A 17,033-nucleotide genomic window follows, 5' to 3' on the forward strand; every position below is an offset into this window, starting at 1 on the left:
ATTAAATGTATAGATATATATGTATATATATATGTATATATATATGTATAGATATATATGTATATGTCTTAATAAGGTTATCCAAAAAATAGTGCTCGATACCGTAGCAGAGCACAATATATGTATGTGTGGGAAAAAAAATCACAAGACTATTTCATCTCTACAGGCCTGTTTCATGAGGGGGGGTACCCTCAATCATCAGGAGATTTTAATGGGAGCATTCACATACCATGGTTTATATAGGGCACAGAGTGGGTGGGTACAGGCTGGCGTAGGGGCGTGGTGATTGGCTCATGTGTTACCTAGGAGGTGTTTCCGTCTGTGGCGGCATGCTGTTACAATTTATATATATATATATATATATATATATATATATATATATATATGTATATATATGTATATATATTTGTATTCATTTGATAGGGAAATCATAATACAGGTACTGAGAAAACAGCCAAAAATAAATGAATAATAAAAACAATTAAAAAAAATATATATATATATATAAGTAAATTTAGAATAACACCCCCTCACCCCCAGCCCCCGTCCTACATTTCGGTCACAGTGGGTAGCAATGTACTGCCTTCCTCTTCACCACAAGCAGATAGAGAATCACACAAACTGACTAAAAGGGAAAAAAATATAAAAATCACACAAATACAGAGAAGTGTCACTGATTAAAAACAACAACAAAAAAAGAGAAAAGGTTGATTGTCAACAGTGAGTGTCACATTTATCCTATAGTGTCTTTAATTGAGCTTTTTAACTAATTATATAGCCTTATTCAAGTCAAATTGTTTCGCTGTACCCCTCAGATTATATTCAATTTTCTCTAAATCTAAGAAAAACATGAGGTCCTTAAACCAAAGGGAGGCCTTTGGAGCAAACTGTGATTTCCACTCCAATAAAATCCTTCTAAGAGCTATTAATGATGCAAAGGTGATCCCTAAAAGTCTGCTTAATTGTTTGATAGTTTGGTGGAATTCCAAAAATAGTCAATTCTGCACAAGGCGTCAATTTAAAGTTTAGTGCATCTGCAAGATGTTTACAAATATTAATCCAGTAGGCTTTCAGACAGGGACAGGGCAGAACATGTGCGTCATGTTTGCAGGGGTCAATTGACATTACATGGTTACATGTGTCTGCAATACCATAACATTTTTTGATCGACTTGAACCATTTGATACCGAAAAATGAAATTATGGAAGTTGCCTCCTCGCAGTCCCACTGTCAGACACGGCACAGGATCCAAGCGTGCAGGTTTTAACAGTGTTTTAATGATCATATGTTTGTAACAAAAGTTTTCTCTCGCAGAACGTGACTTTTCAGTCACGTCCGTATCCTCTCTCCCCTCCTGCTCCCGGCCGCTTACTGTTAAAGACAACAGATGATTAGATTAACACGTACCACCTGTGTGATCTAAGCCAGCTGTGTCTCGCCGTCAGCACTGCCACGCCCCCGTCTGATGGTGCTCTGTCCTCAGCACCATGGACAGAGGCGGTGACCTTTGCTCCTGCAGACAGCGCTGGCCACATCTCCCCCCACAGAAATTAATTAAACTCAATAAAAAATGGTCAATTCAAACTCATCGGCAACATTACCTAAGGAGCACAATATATACAACACTTCAACCTACAAAAAAAATTTGTAAAACAATTTACAATGAGCATGTTATGTAGAGAACAGTTTTTTTTTTAAGCATGATTCTGCATGATACTGATAAAGAATGTTCCCCGGTGTTGCACCGCACCGCTCCCTTAGGGAGGGCCCGCCCCACTATTTGAGAAGGACTGAGGTAAATCCTACAGATGTCCTGATCAGTGCTGTCAAGGGATTCAGAAAATTATGTTTAAAAGGCCTTAGTGGCCACATTCGTGGACAGCACCTTTTAGCTCTTATTTCCAAATTTGTGTACACTACTGAATTGGGGTCTTATGGCCACTTATGTGGACACTTATACTGCCATCTGGTGGTGTCAGAACAGTATAACATACAATGGAATTTGGGGGGGAAAAAGTGTAAAAATAAGAATTAGCATGTCACTACACATGAAGTACACGTTTGTGTACTTATGGACTAAGTACATCATATCAAAAGATGATTTTTAGTTTTTATTCTAATTAGAGTCCAATAAGCCCAAATAGCAAAGAGAAATTAAAAAAGCATGTAAACAAACAGCTTGGGCCCTAAGAGGTTAAATAATTGTGACCAGTAACTAATTAATCCAAGTAATCTCTTGTTTAATGTCACCTACAAAGGCTTAGAAAAGCCCTCAACTGGAGGTATTTTTCATTTAGATTTAATAAACTCTTATAAAGATAGATTAAATAACAGGAAAAAAGTAGCTTTGTAAAGTTTTTTAACATACTTGAACAGGTGCAGTCTCTTTTATTTGCTAAAATAAATCATTAGGTCCATATAAAGTGTTGACATTAATTGATCAAAATCACATTTCTAAGTACAGTACAGAGGATTTATGAATTTATTTGGTTCTGGAACCAAATAAATAAACCAAATAAACCGAAACGTTTGTACGGTGAAGCAGATATAAACGGTAAAAACGGTAACCTACTCAGTGGCCTAGTGGTTAGAGTGTCCGCCCTGAGATCGGTAGGTTGTGAGTTCAAACCCCGGCCGAGTCATACCAAAGACTATAAAAATGGGACCCATTACCTCCCTGCTTGGCACTCAGCATCAAGGGTTGGAATTGGGGGTTAAATCACCAAAATGATTCCCGGGCGCGGCCACCGCTGCTGCCCACTGCTCCCCTCACCTCCCAGGGGGTGATCAAGGGTGATGGGTCAAATGCAGAGAATAATCTCGCCACACCTAGTGTGTGTGTGACAATCATTGGTACTTTAACTTTAACTTTAACTTTTAAATGAACAAGTAGATTCCGAGTTGAGGTGGCGACTTGTCCAGGGTGTAACCCGCCTTCCACCCGAATGCAGCTGAGATAGGCTCCAGCACCCTCCGCGACCCCGAAAGGGACAAGCGGTAGAAAATGGATGTAGAAAATGGATGGATGGATGGATCGAAATAATTTTGGTACCGGGACAACACTAGTTTGTAATATTTCAATCTTGTCTACTTTATTAAGAAAAATAAAGTAGACAAGATGCACATCCTAAATACATAATCAAAGTTGGTTTTCGGAAAAGGGTGGAGTGCCATCTCCGCAGACAGGAGATACATATAAATGTTGGGGAGGAGATCTTGCCCCAAGTGAAGGAGTTCAAGTACCTCGGAGTCTTGTTCACGAGTGAGGGAAGAGTGGATCGTGAAATCGACAGGCGGATCGGTGCGGCGTCTTCAGTAATGCGGACGCTGTATCGATCCGTTGTGGTGAAGAAGGAACTGAGCCGGAAGGCAAAGCTCTCAATTTACCGGTCGATCTACGTTCCCATCCTCACCTATGGTCATGAGCTTTGGGTTATGACCGAAAGGACAAGATCACGGGTACAAGCGGCCGAAATGAGTTTCCTCCGCCGGGTGGCGGGGCTCTCCCTTAGAGATAGGGTGAGAAGCTCTGTCATCCGGGGGGAGCTCAAAGTAAAGCCGCTGCTCCTCCACATCGAGAGGAGCCAGATGAGGTGGTTCGGGCATCTGGTCAGGATGCTACCCGAGCGCCTCCCTAGGGAGGTGTTTAGGGCACGTCCGACCGGTAGGAGGCCACGAGGAAGACCCAGGACACGTTGGGAAGACTATGTCTCCCGGCTGGCCTGGGAACGCCTCGGGATCCCCCGGGAGGAGCTGGACGAAGTGGCTGGGGAGAGGGAAGTCTGGGCTTCTCTGCTTGGGCTGCTGCCCCCGCGACCCGACCTCGGATAAGCGGAAGAAGATGGATGGATGGAAGTTGGTTTTGCATAGTGGGTCCCCTTTAATACATCATGATATGCTAACAAATACTTACAAATTCTACATTTACCAAGATAAACTTCATAAAAGTGTCTAATTGTGTTTACTTCTGTTACTTGCTGGAAAACATTTTTGGTTCTATAATTTATTGTCAATGTATCGGATCGGGATTCGAAATCGGATCGGATCTAAGTCCAAAAAATTGGACCGAGATCGTGGGCCAAAAATGTTAATCGGGACATGTATGGTAAATACGTTAAACCCTAACCAGGTTTCGAAGAGTATCTTGAATATCAATCAATCAATCAATCTTTATTTATATAGCCCTAAATCACAAGTGTCTCAAAGGGCTGCACAAGCCACAACGACATCCTCGGTACAAAGCCCACATACGGGCAAGGAAAACTCACCCCAGCGGGACGTCGATGTGAATGACTATGAGAAACCTTGGAGAGGACCGCATATGTGGGTAACCCCCCCCCTCTAGGGGAGACCGAAAGCAATGGATGTCGAGTGGGTCTGACATAATATTGTGAGAGTCCAGTCCATAGTGGATCCAACATAATAGTAAGAGTCCAGTCCATAGTGGGGCCAGCAGGACACCATCCCGAGCGGAGACGGGTCAGCAGCGTAGAGATGTTCCCAGCCGATGCACAGGCGAGCGGTCCACCCCGGGTCCCGACTCTGGACAGCCAGCACTTCATCCATGGCCACCGGACCTGTGCCCCCCCCCCGTCCCCCTCAAGGAGAAGGGAAGCATAGGAGAAAAGAAAAGAAACGGCAGATCAACTGGTCTAACGGGGTCTATTTAAAGGCTAGAGTATACAAATGAGTTTTAAGATGGGACTTAAATGCTTCTACTGAGGTAGCATCTCTAATTGTTACCGGGAGGGCATTCCATAGCGCTGGAGCCCGAATAGAAAACGCTCTATAGCCCGCAGACTTTTTTTGGGCTCTGGGAATCACTAATAAGCCGGAGTTCTTTGAAGGCAGATTTCTTGCCGGGACATATGGTACAATGCAATCAACAAGATAGGACGGAGCTAGACCGTGTAGTATTTTATACGTAAGTAGTAAAACCTTAAAGTCACATCTTAAGTGCACAGGAAGCCAGTGCAGGTGAGCCAGTATAGGTGTATATATATAGGTATATATGTATATAAAGATATATACAGTATAGGCGTAATATGATCAAACTTTCTTGTTCTTGTCAAAAGTCTAGCAGCCGCATTTTGTACCAACTGTAATTTTTTAATGCTAGACAAAGGGAGACCCGAAAATAATACGTTACAGTAGTCGAGACGAGACGTAACGAACGCATGAATAATGATCTCAGCGTCGCTAGTGGATAAAATAGAACAAATTTTAGCGATATTACGGAGATGGAAGAAGGCCGTTTTAGTAACACTCTTAATGTGTGATTCAAACGAGAGAGTTGGGTCGAAGATAATACCCAGATTCTTTACTGATTCGCCTTGTGTAATTGTTTGGTTGTCAAATGTTAAGGTGGTATTATTAAATAAATGTCGGTGTTTAGCAGGACCGATAATCAGCATTTCCGTTTTCTTGGCGTTGAGTTGCAAGAAGTTAGCGGACATCCATTGTTTAATTTCATTAAGACACGCCTCCAGCTGACTACAATCTGGCGTGTTGGTCAGCTTTAGGGGCATGTAGAGTTGGGTGTCATCAGCATAACAATGAAAGCTAACACCGTATTTGCGTATGATGTCGCCTAGCGGCAGCATGTAAATACTAAAGAGTGCAGGGCCAAGAACCGAACCCTGAGGAACTCCGCACGTTACCTTAACATAGTCCGAGGTCACATTATTATGGGAGATGCATTGCATCCTGTCAGTAAGATAAGAGTTAAACCACGACAAAGCTAAGTCTGACATACCAATACGTGTTTTGATACGCTCTAATAAAATATTATGATCGACGGTATCGAAAGCAGCGCTAAGATCAAGAAGCAGCAACATAGATGACTCATCAGAATCCATCGTTAGCAGTAGATCATTAGTCATTTTTGCGAGGGCTGTCTCCGTAGAGTGATTTGCCCTGAAACCGGATTGAAAAGGTTCACAGAGATTGTTAGACACTAAGTGTTCATTTAGCTGCTGTGCGACAATTTTTTCGAGGATTTTCGAAATAAAGGGAAGGTGGGACACCGGTCGGTAGTTTACCATGAGGTCAGGATCGAGGTTAGGTCTTTTGAGCAGAGGATGAATAACCGCTTTCTTGAATGCTAGGGGAACAGTGCCAGAGGAAAGTGATAAGTTTATAATATTTAGCACTGATGGACCTAATAATACAAAAAGCTCCTTGATAAGTTTCCCAGGAAGTGGGTCAAGTAAACATGTTGTTTGTTTTATCCCACTTACACGCTGTAATAGTTCCTCTAATGTTATTTCATCAAAAAGAGAGAGACTATTTTGTATTGCAGTATCCGTCGTAGATACAGTTGTATCTGTGTTCATAGAACCCAGTTGTAGCTGGGATGCGTTGTCTTTAATCTCCTTTCTAATGAGTTCAATTTTCTTATTAAATAAATTCATAAAGTCATCTGCCGAGTGGGTGGAGCTATTGGGAGGAGTCCCTTGTTGGGTTAGCGATGCTACTGTACTAAACAAAAATTTAGGGTCGTTTTTGTTGAGGCGGATGAGATTTGAGTAATATTTAGCTTTAGCTAAGGTAAGCATGCGTTTATACGATATTAAACTATCACTCCATGCTTGATGGAAAACCTCAAGCTTGGTCGCGCGCCATTTGCGTTCCAACTTTCTACATGATAATTTATGAGCTCTGGTTTCCTCTGTAAACCATGGGGTGCGCCTTTTAGGGGCCCTTTTTTGTTTTAGCGGTGCTATACTATCAATGGTTTTGCGCAGGGCATTGTCAAAGTTGTTAGTGAGGTTATCAATAGAGCCGACATAATTTGGGAATGGTGCCATTACCGAAGGCAGTAGGTCAGCAAGAGTCATCGTTGTGGCGGCATTAATGTTGCGGCTGCTATAGCAGTTATTATTATTATTAGTTTGTTGACAATGAGTCAGAACTTCGAATTTTATAAGGTAATGATCGGACATTACTTTAGTATATATATATTGAAGAGTATCTTGAATAGATTGAAGAGTATCTTGAATATATTGAAGAGTATCTTGAATTGATTGAAGAGTATCTTTTATGTATATATTGAAGAGTATCTTGAATATATTGAAGAGTATCTTGAATAGATTGAAGAGTATCTTGAATAGATTGAAGAGTATCTTGTCTGTATATATTGAAGAGTATCTTGAATATATTGAAGAGTAATTTGAATAGATTGAAGAGTATCTTGTATATATTGAAAAGTATCTTGTATATATTGAAGAGTATCTTGAATATATTGAAGAGTATGTTGAATATATTGAAGAGTATCTTGAATATATTGAAGAGTATCTTGAATATATTGAAGAGTATCTTGAATAGATTGAAGAGTATCTTGAATATATTGAAGAGTATCTTGAATAGATTGAAGAGTATCTTGAATAGATTGAAGAGTATCTTGAATAGATTGAAGAGTATCTTGAATAGATTGAAGAGTATATTGGAGAGATTGAAGAGTATCTTGAATAGATTGAAGAGTATCTTGAATAGATTGAAGAGTATATTGGAGAGATTGAAGAGTATATTGAAGAGTATCTTGAATATATTGAAGAGTATCTTGAATATATTGAAGAGTATATTGGAGAGATTGAAGAGTATATTGAAGAGAATCTTGAATATATTGAAGAGTATCTTGAATATATTGAAGAGTATCTTGAATATATTGAAGAGTATCTTGAATATATTGAAGAGCATCTTGAATATATTGAAGAGTATCTTGAATATATTGAAGAGTATCTTGAATATATTGAAGAGTATCTTGAATATATTGAAGAGTATCTTAAATATATCGAAGAGTATCTTGTATATATTGAAGAGTATCTTGAATATATTGAAGAGTATCTTGAATATATTGAAGAGTATCTTGAATATATTGAAGAGTATCTTGTATATATTGAAGAGTATCTTGTATATATTGAAGAGTATCTTGAATATATTGAAGAGTATCTTGAATAGATTGAAGAGTATCTTGAATAGATTGAAGAGTATCTTGAATAGATTGAAGAGTATCTTGAATATATTGAAGAGTATCTTGTATGTATTGAAGAGTGTCTTGAATATATTGAAGAGTATCTTGAATTGATTGAAGAGTATCTTGAATAGATTGAAGAGTATCTTGAATAGACTGAAGAGTATCTTGAATAGACTGAAGAGTATCTTGAATAGATTGAAGAGTATCTTGTATGTATTGAAGAGTGTCTTGAATATATTGAAGAGTATCTTGAATTGATTGAAGAGTATCTTGAATAGATTGAAGAGTATCTTGAATAGATTGAAGAGCATCTTGAATATATTGAAGAGCATCTTGAATATATTGAAGAGTATCTTGAATATATTGAAGAGTATCTTGAATTGATTGAAGAGTATCTTGAATATATTGAAGAGTATCTTGAATATATTGAAGAGTATCTTGTATATATTGAAGAGTATCTTGAATTGATTGAAGAGTATCTTGAATAGATTGAAGAGTATCTTGAATAGACTGACGAGTATCTTGAATAGATTGAAGAGTATCTTGAATATATTGAAGAGTATCTTGAATATATTGAAGAGTATCTTGAATATATTGAAGAGTATCTTGAATATATTGAAGAGTATCTTGAATATATTGAAGAGTATCTTGAATACATTGAAGAGTATCTTAAATATATCAAAGAGTATCTTGTATATATTGAAGAGTATCTTGAATATATTGAAGAGTATCTTGAATATATTGAAGAGTATCTTGAATTGATTGAAGAGTATCTTGTGTGTATTGAAGAGTATCTTGTATGTATATATTGAAGAGTATCTTGAATAGATTGAAGAGTATCTTGAATAGATTGAAGAGTATCTTGAATATATTGAAGAGTATCTTGTATGTATTGAAGAGTGTCTTGAATATATTGAAGAGTATCTTGAATTGATTGAAGAGTATCTTGAATAGATTGAAGAGTATCTTGAATAGATTGAAGAGCATCTTGAATATATTGAAGAGCATCTTGAATATATTGAAGAGCATCTTGAATAGATTGAAGAGTATCTTGAATAGATTGAAGAGTATCTTGAATAGATTGAAGAGTATCTTGAATATATTGAAGAGTATCTTGAATATATTGAAGAGCATCTTGAATATATTGAAGAGTATCTTGTATGTATATATTGAAGAGTATCTTGAATAGATTGAAGAGTATCTTGAATATATTGAAGAGCATCTTGAATATATTGAAGAGTATCTTGTATGTATATATTGAAGAGTATCTTGAATAGATTGAAGAGTATCTTGAATATATTGAAGAGTATCTTGAATATATTGAAGAGCATCTTGAATATATTGAAGAGCATCTTGAATATATTGAAGAGTATCTTGAATATATTGAAGAGTATCTTGAATAGATTGAAGAGTATCTTGAATATATTGAAGAGTATCTTGAATATATTGAAGAGCATCTTGAATATATTGAAGAGTATCTTGTATGTATATATTGAAGAGTATCTTGAATAGATTGAAGAGTATCTTGAATATATTGAAGAGCATCTTGAATATATTGAAGAGTATCTTGTATGTATATATTGAAGAGTATCTTGAATAGATTGAAGAGTATCTTGAATATATTGAAGAGTATCTTGAATATATTGAAGAGTATCTTGAATATATTGAAGAGTATCTTGAATATATTGAAGAGTATCTTGAATTGATTGAAGAGTATCTTGAATTGATTGAAGAGTATCTTGAATAGATTGAAGAGTATCTTGAATAGATTGAAGAGTATCTTGAATAGATTGAAGAGTATCTTGAATAGATTGAAGAGCATCTTGAATATATTGAAGAGCATCTTGAATATATTGAAGAGTTTCTTGAATTGGTTGAAGAGTATCTTGAATAGATTGAAGAGTATCTTGAATAGATTGAAGAGTATCTTGAATATATTGAAGAGTAATTTGAATAGATTGAAGAGTATCTTGAATATATTGAAGAGCATCTTGAATATATTGAAGAGCATCTTGAATATATTGAAGAGTATCTTGAATATATTGAAGAGTTTCTTGAATTGGTTGAAGAGTATCTTGAATAGATTGAAGAGTATCTTGAATAGATTGAAGAGTATCTTGAATATATTGAAGAGTATCTTGAATGTATTGAAGAGTATCTTGTATGTATTGAAGAGTATCTTGTATGTATTGAAGAGTATCTTGAATAGATTGAAGAGTATCTTGAATAGATTGAAGAGTATCTTGAATAGATTGAAGAGTATCTTGAATAGATTGAAGAGTATCTTGAATAGATTGAAGAGTATCTTGAATATATTGAAGAGTATCTTGTATGTATATATTGAAGAGTATCTTGAATATATTGAAGAGTATCTTGAATATATTGAAGAGTAATTTGAATAGATTGAAGAGTATCTTGAATATATTGAAGAGCATCTTGAATATATTGAAGAGCATCTTGAATATATTGAAGAGTATCTTGAATATATTGAAGAGTTTCTTGAATTGGTTGAAGAGTATCTTGAATAGATTGAAGAGTATCTTGAATAGATTGAAGAGTATCTTGAATATATTGAAGAGTATCTTGAATGTATTGAAGAGTATCTTGTATGTATTGAAGAGTATCTTGTATGTATTGAAGAGTATCTTGAATAGATTGAAGAGTATCTTGAATAGATTGAAGAGTATCTTGAATAGATTGAAGAGTATCTTGAATAGATTGAAGAGTATCTTGAATAGATTGAAGAGTATCTTGAATATATTGAAGAGTATCTTGTATGTATTGAAGAGTGTCTTGAATATATTGAAGAGTATCTTGAATTGATTGAAGAGTATCTTGAATAGATTGAAGAGTATCTTGAATAGACTGAAGAGTATCTTGAATAGATTGAAGAGTATCTTGAATAGATTGAAGAGTATCTTGTATGTATTGAAGAGTGTCTTGAATATATTGAAGAGTATCTTGAATTGATTGAAGAGTATCTTGAATAGATTGAAGAGTATCTTGAATATATTGAAGAGCATCTTGAATATATTGAAGAGCATCTTGAATATATTGAAGAGTATCTTGAATATATTGAAGAGTATCTTGAATTGATTGAAGAGTATCTTGAATATATTGAAGAGTATCTTGAATATATTGAAGAGTATCTTGTATATATTGAAGAGTATCTTGAATTGATTGAAGAGTATCTTGAATTGATTGAAGAGTATCTTGAATAGACTGAAGAGTATCTTGAATAGACTGAAGAGTATCTTGAATAGATTGAAGAGTATCTTGAATAGATTGAAGAGTATCTTGAATATATTGAAGAGTATCTTGAATATATTGAAGAGTATCTTGAATATATTGAAGAGTATCTTGAATATATTGAAGAGTATCTTGTATATATTGAAGAGTATCTTGAATATATTGAAGAGTATCTTGAATATATTGAAGAGTATCTTGAATTGATTGAAGAGTATCTTGTGTGTATTGAAGAGTATCTTGTATGTATATATTGAAGAGTATCTTGAATAGATTGAAGAGTATCTTGAATAGATTGAAGAGTATCTTGAATAGATTGAAGAGTATCTTGTATGTATTGAAGAGTGTCTTGAATATATTGAAGAGTATCTTGAATTGATTGAAGAGTATCTTGAATAGATTGAAGAGTATCTTGAATATATTGAAGAGCATCTTGAATATATTGAAGAGCATCTTGAATATATTGAAGAGTATCTTGAATATATTGAAGAGTATCTTGAATAGATTGAAGAGTATCTTGAATATATTGAAGAGTATCTTGAATATATTGAAGAGCATCTTGAATATATTGAAGAGTATCTTGTATGTATATATTGAAGAGTATCTTGAATAGATTGAAGAGTATCTTGAATATATTGAAGAGCATCTTGAATATATTGAAGAGTATCTTGTATGTATATATTGAAGAGTATCTTGAATAGATTGAAGAGTATCTTGAATATATTGAAGAGTATCTTGAATATATTGAAGAGTATCTTGTATGTATTGAAGAGCATCTTGAATATATTGAAGAGTATCTTGTATGTATATATTGAAGAGTATCTTGAATAGATTGAAGAGTATCTTGAATATATTGAAGAGTATCTTGAATATATTGAAGAGTATCTTGAATATATTGAAGAGTATCTTGAATTGATTGAAGAGTATCTTGAATAGATTGAAGAGTATCTTGAATAGATTGAAGAGTATCTTGAATAGATTGAAGAGCATCTTGAATATATTGAAGAGCATCTTGAATAGATTGAAGAGTATCTTGTATGTATATATTGAAGAGTATCTTGAATATATTGAAGAGTAATTTGAATAGATTGAAGAGTATCTTGAATAGATTGAAGAGTATCTTGAATAGATTGAAGAGTATCTTGAATGGATTGAAGAGTATCTTTGAAGAGTATCTTGAAAAGCATGAGTGGAGGTCAAGGAGGACTGGAGTCATGATGTGTTCCCTGTCTTGACAGGTTTCAGCCACCGATCCAGACCAAGACGCGGATCAGACCGCCCTCCGCTACTCCCTTCACGGACAAGGTGCCGGAGGCGAGTTCACCATCGACGAACGCACCGGGAGAATTTACGCCCAGCGCCGCTTAGATCGGGAAGAGCGTCCAGCCTGGAGATTCCTCGTACTGGCAACAGACGAGGGAGGAACCGGGCTCACGGGATTCGCTGACGTTCTGCTGGAGGTCCGCGATGTCAACGACAACGCGCCTTTCTTCCCGTGCCCGGCGCTGGAAGTCGATGGCTGTTTTGTCGGCCAGGTGGCAGAGAATTCCCCTGCCGACACCTCCGTCATGGAGATGAGAGCCATGGACCTGGACGACCACAATGAGGGCAAGAACGCGATGCTGACCTACAGCATCATCAAGAACGTTCGCAACGAGATCAACCTCAACCTGTTCTCCATCAACGCCAAAACAGGAACCATCTACACGGTTCTACGCTCCCTGGACCGCGAGGTAGAGGAACGCTACCTGGTGGTGGTGGAGGCCAGAGATGGAGGCGGTTTGGCAGGGACGGGGACAGCCACCATCTTGGTTTCGGACGTCAATGACCACCCACCCGTTTTCTCTCAAAGGGTCTACACCACTCAGGTGAGTCTGGCTGTCTCGAACAGGCATCATCATTGGTCGCCATGGTGATAACAAAACCCCTGCTTTGTTGGTCAGGTCGCCGAGGACCTGGAAGTCAACAGCGAGGTTCTTGTCGTGTCTGCCACAGACGGAGACCGGGACGAAAACGCTGTTGTGACCTTCAGCATCGTCGGGGGTGACGAAGACAGGAAGTTCTTTATGGAGACGGACAAGGCGAACCGTCGCGGCGTGATCAAGCTGAAGAAGAAGGTGGACTTTGAGAAGCCCCAGGAGAGGACTTTCAACCTGACTCTGAAGGCTGAAGACGCCGACTTCTTCAGCCTGGCCAACTGCCTCGTTCAGGTCCAAGACGCCAACGACCACGCCCCGGTCTTCTTCCCCCAGTTCTACGAGTCGCCGGCCATGTCCGAGGACGTTCCTGTAGGGACAATCGTCGCTCAGGTGTCGGCGACGGATCTGGACTCGGAACAAAACGGCCGCTTTTCTTACAGTATTGCCGGCGAGTCGGACCCCTACAGTCAGTTCCTGGTGGACCAGTCGGGTTGGGTGGTGGTGGCTCATCCTTTGGACAGGGAGAGGATCTCGCAGCACAGGATCATGGTCCTCGCCACGGACGCAGGCAGCCCGACTCTGACCGGCACTGCCATCGTCATGGTAACAGTGCTGGACATCAATGACAACGGGCCAGAGTTCGAGGCCCCCTACAGGCCAGTCGTCTGGGAGAACACGGCGGCCCCCCGGGCGGTGCGCATGAACGACACCTCCGATCTACTCTACGCCACCGACCGCGACACCTCCTCCAACGGCGGACCCTTCTCCATACGGCTCCTCATGCTCACCTCGGACGCCACCAGCTTCAACCTGACCGACTTCCGCAACGGCAGCGCGGCCGTCACGGCTCTGCGCACGTTCGACCGCGAGCGCCAGAAGGAGTACCGCCTCCCCATTCTCATGATCGACAGCGGCTCGCCTGCCATGAGCTCGACTGGTACGTTGACGGTAATCATCGGCGACAGGAACGACCACCCGCACTCGCCGGGACACACCAACTTCATCGTTTACAGCTACGAAGGTGCGTACCGCCAACGTTTGAGAGCCCATTGCAGGTTCTTTGTCCTTAGGATGTACAGCGTTCAAATTCTTGACTTTCAATGAATCTGCTCGTCCTAACCTTCACATTCCCGTGTGTCAGCCCCTCGCCGCCACCACCTCTGAGCTCATAAGACGTTTTTTTGTCACACTCGAGTGCTTCCGCTGTCTCGCTGCAGTCCACATGACTTATTTAGTGTTTTCAGACCAGCTGTCAGCCGCTGTAACTTACTGCGAGGACGAAGGATTTCTTTTAGATATTTATGCACGACGCCGTCTTTGGGCTTTTCCACATAAACGTACATTAACCTCGCTGAAACGCACAACAATGGAGCGTCTCAGAGGAAACAATTAAGACAGAGGAGATGTTTTTAGAATCAGCTCCAAGTTGTGTACGACTTCCTGCCGGGCTGTCCTCTTTTGCACGCTTTTACGCTTTTAACCCGAATGATAAGCTTTGCCGCAGTTCTGTTCTCCAGTCTTAGTTTTGGCAGCAGTGTTTAATTTACCGTATTTTCCAGACCATAGGGCGCACCGGATTATAAGGCGCACTGCCGATGAATGGTCTATTTTGGATCCGTTTTCATATATAAGGCGCACTGGATTATAGGGCACATTAAAACCTCTACAGCAGGGGTGTCAAACTCAAATACAGAGTGGGCCAAAATGTAAAACTGAACAAATCCGCGGGCCGAAGTTGAACAAATTAACCTTATAATAGGGACCCAAACAAGTTTTGCATTGAATATTGAACAAGCAAGGCTTATATAACTTTATAGTGACATGCAAAATCATACTTGCCAACCCTCCCGAATTTTCCGGGAGACTCCCGAAATTCAGCGCCTCTCCTGAAAACCTCCCGGGACAAATATTCTCCCGAAAATCTCCCGATTTTCAGCCGGAGCTGGAAGCCACGCCCCCTCCAGATCCATGCGACCTGAGTAAGGACAGCCTTTTTTCATGACGGGAGGACAACAGGGTGACAAGAACTAAATCATCCAGACTAGAGATAAATTGTATTATTATGTTTATCTTACCTAAAAATAAATATATATATTAATTAAAAAAATAAATAAATACATTTTTACTATATTTTGCTAAAAACATCAAAATTAATTATATTTTTATTTGTATTTTTTCTGACTCCTTATTACATTCAGCCATAGAATTATACATTAAAATAAACATATTTGAAATAATTAATTTTAAATGATCATAATAATTCATTTAAAATGACCATATTTAATTATTAAAATAATTGCTTGTTTATCAAGAACTTTGTTATATTAAGTTATGTTATATTCCTTAATATTTATTTATGCAGGTTTGAAGTATCAATTATCTAAACACAGTTTTGCTTGCATATTTTCAGGATGTAGATATATATATATATATATATATATATATATATATATATATATATATATATATATATATATATATATATATATATACATATTCACCAAGTCAAGTATTTTATATATATATATATATATATATATAAAATACTTGACTTGGTGAATTCTAGCTGTCAATATACTCCTCCCCTCTTAACCACGCCCCCCAAAAAAAAAAGTTTATCAGTTTGAACATCAAATATGTTGTCTTTGTAGCATATTCAACTGAATATGGGTTGAAAATGATTTGCAAATCATTGTATTCCGTTTATATTTACATCTAACACAATTTCCCAACTCATATGGAAACGGGGTTTGTACACGGCAGACCGGGCCAGAGTTTGACACCCATGCTCAAAGGCTTAGTGGCCACATACGTGGACAGCACCTTTTAGCTCTTATTTCCAAAATTGTGTACACTCTGAATTGGGGTCTTATGCCGACATATGTGGACTCTTATACTGCCATCTGGTGGTGTCAGAAGAGTATAACATACAATGGAATTTGCAAAAAAAAAAAAGTGTAAAAATAATTTGCATGTCACTACACATTAAGTACACGTTTGTGTACTTATGGACTAAGTACATCATATAAAAAGATGATTCTTAGTTTTTATTCTAATTAGGGTTCAATAAGCCCAAATAGCAAAGAGAAATTAAAAAAAAGCATGTAAACAAACAGCGAGGGCCTTAAGAGATTAAAGGAGTCTTTCTTTTTTTTTTTTTTTCTTTTTTTTTTTCTTTTTTTTTCTAAATGTAAAAGACTTCCTACATAACATGTAACCACTAACATTGCTGTTTTCAAATGTCATTTTTTTTTCTTTCTTTCCAACCAGGTGTCCTCCCGATGACAGTTCTGGGCCAAGTCCAGTCCCCAGACCTCGATGACTGGAGCGAGAAGTCGTACCGATTTGAAGGCAAACCATCGAGGTACGACCTGAGCAAATTATATGATTATCGCTGTTAAATGGTTCCAGTCGAAGTAGGAATCATTATTATTAATCAAATATTTTCATTTCAATGCTAATCTCATTATTTGGATGGGTGGCCAAATACTTTTGGCAATATAGTGTATATCATAAACAATACATTTTAGATTTCAAATATGCTAAGGGTTAATCAAAAATTAGCTATTGGGCCAAAAAATGTCCAGGCAGGGCTCGCACTTTTATCTGCTGAGATTGTTGGTGCGTGCATGAAGTTTGCATGAGACGTTGTGAAAAATTGTTTTGAGGATGAAACGCTCGCGAGCGGAAAAAATCCTTTTTTTTTTTTTCTTTTTTTTTTGAAGCGCAGCATGAGATAAACAAGGAGAAAAAGGCAAAGTGAAAGAGCAAGTGACAGATTTAAACCAGAGCGGGACAGACATGCAGGGAGGCAGTACAAAGGTGCGCCGTGACAAAGAGAGGATCCACGCTATTAATACTTCACAAGCAGACCGAGTGAACGTCTCCACAGA

At 38.1% G+C, this 17,033-nt stretch overlaps 1 protein-coding gene across 1 annotated transcript in view; it reads left to right on the plus strand.

Moving 5' to 3' along the window:
* LOC133603496 (neural-cadherin) overlaps positions 1-17,033 on the plus strand; it is a 422,478-nt gene that overhangs the window by 335,518 nt on the left and 69,927 nt on the right. The window contains exons 21-23 of the mRNA XM_072913050.1: positions 12,460-13,089; positions 13,165-14,161; positions 16,411-16,504. Coding sequence (XP_072769151.1) covers positions 12,460-13,089; positions 13,165-14,161; positions 16,411-16,504 — 1,721 coding nt within the window. The remainder of the gene's footprint in view (positions 1-12,459; positions 13,090-13,164; positions 14,162-16,410; positions 16,505-17,033) is intronic.

This window comes from Nerophis lumbriciformis, linkage group LG04 (assembly GCF_033978685.3).
Source record: "Nerophis lumbriciformis linkage group LG04, RoL_Nlum_v2.1, whole genome shotgun sequence".
NCBI classification, from domain to species: domain Eukaryota; kingdom Metazoa; phylum Chordata; class Actinopteri; order Syngnathiformes; family Syngnathidae; genus Nerophis; species Nerophis lumbriciformis.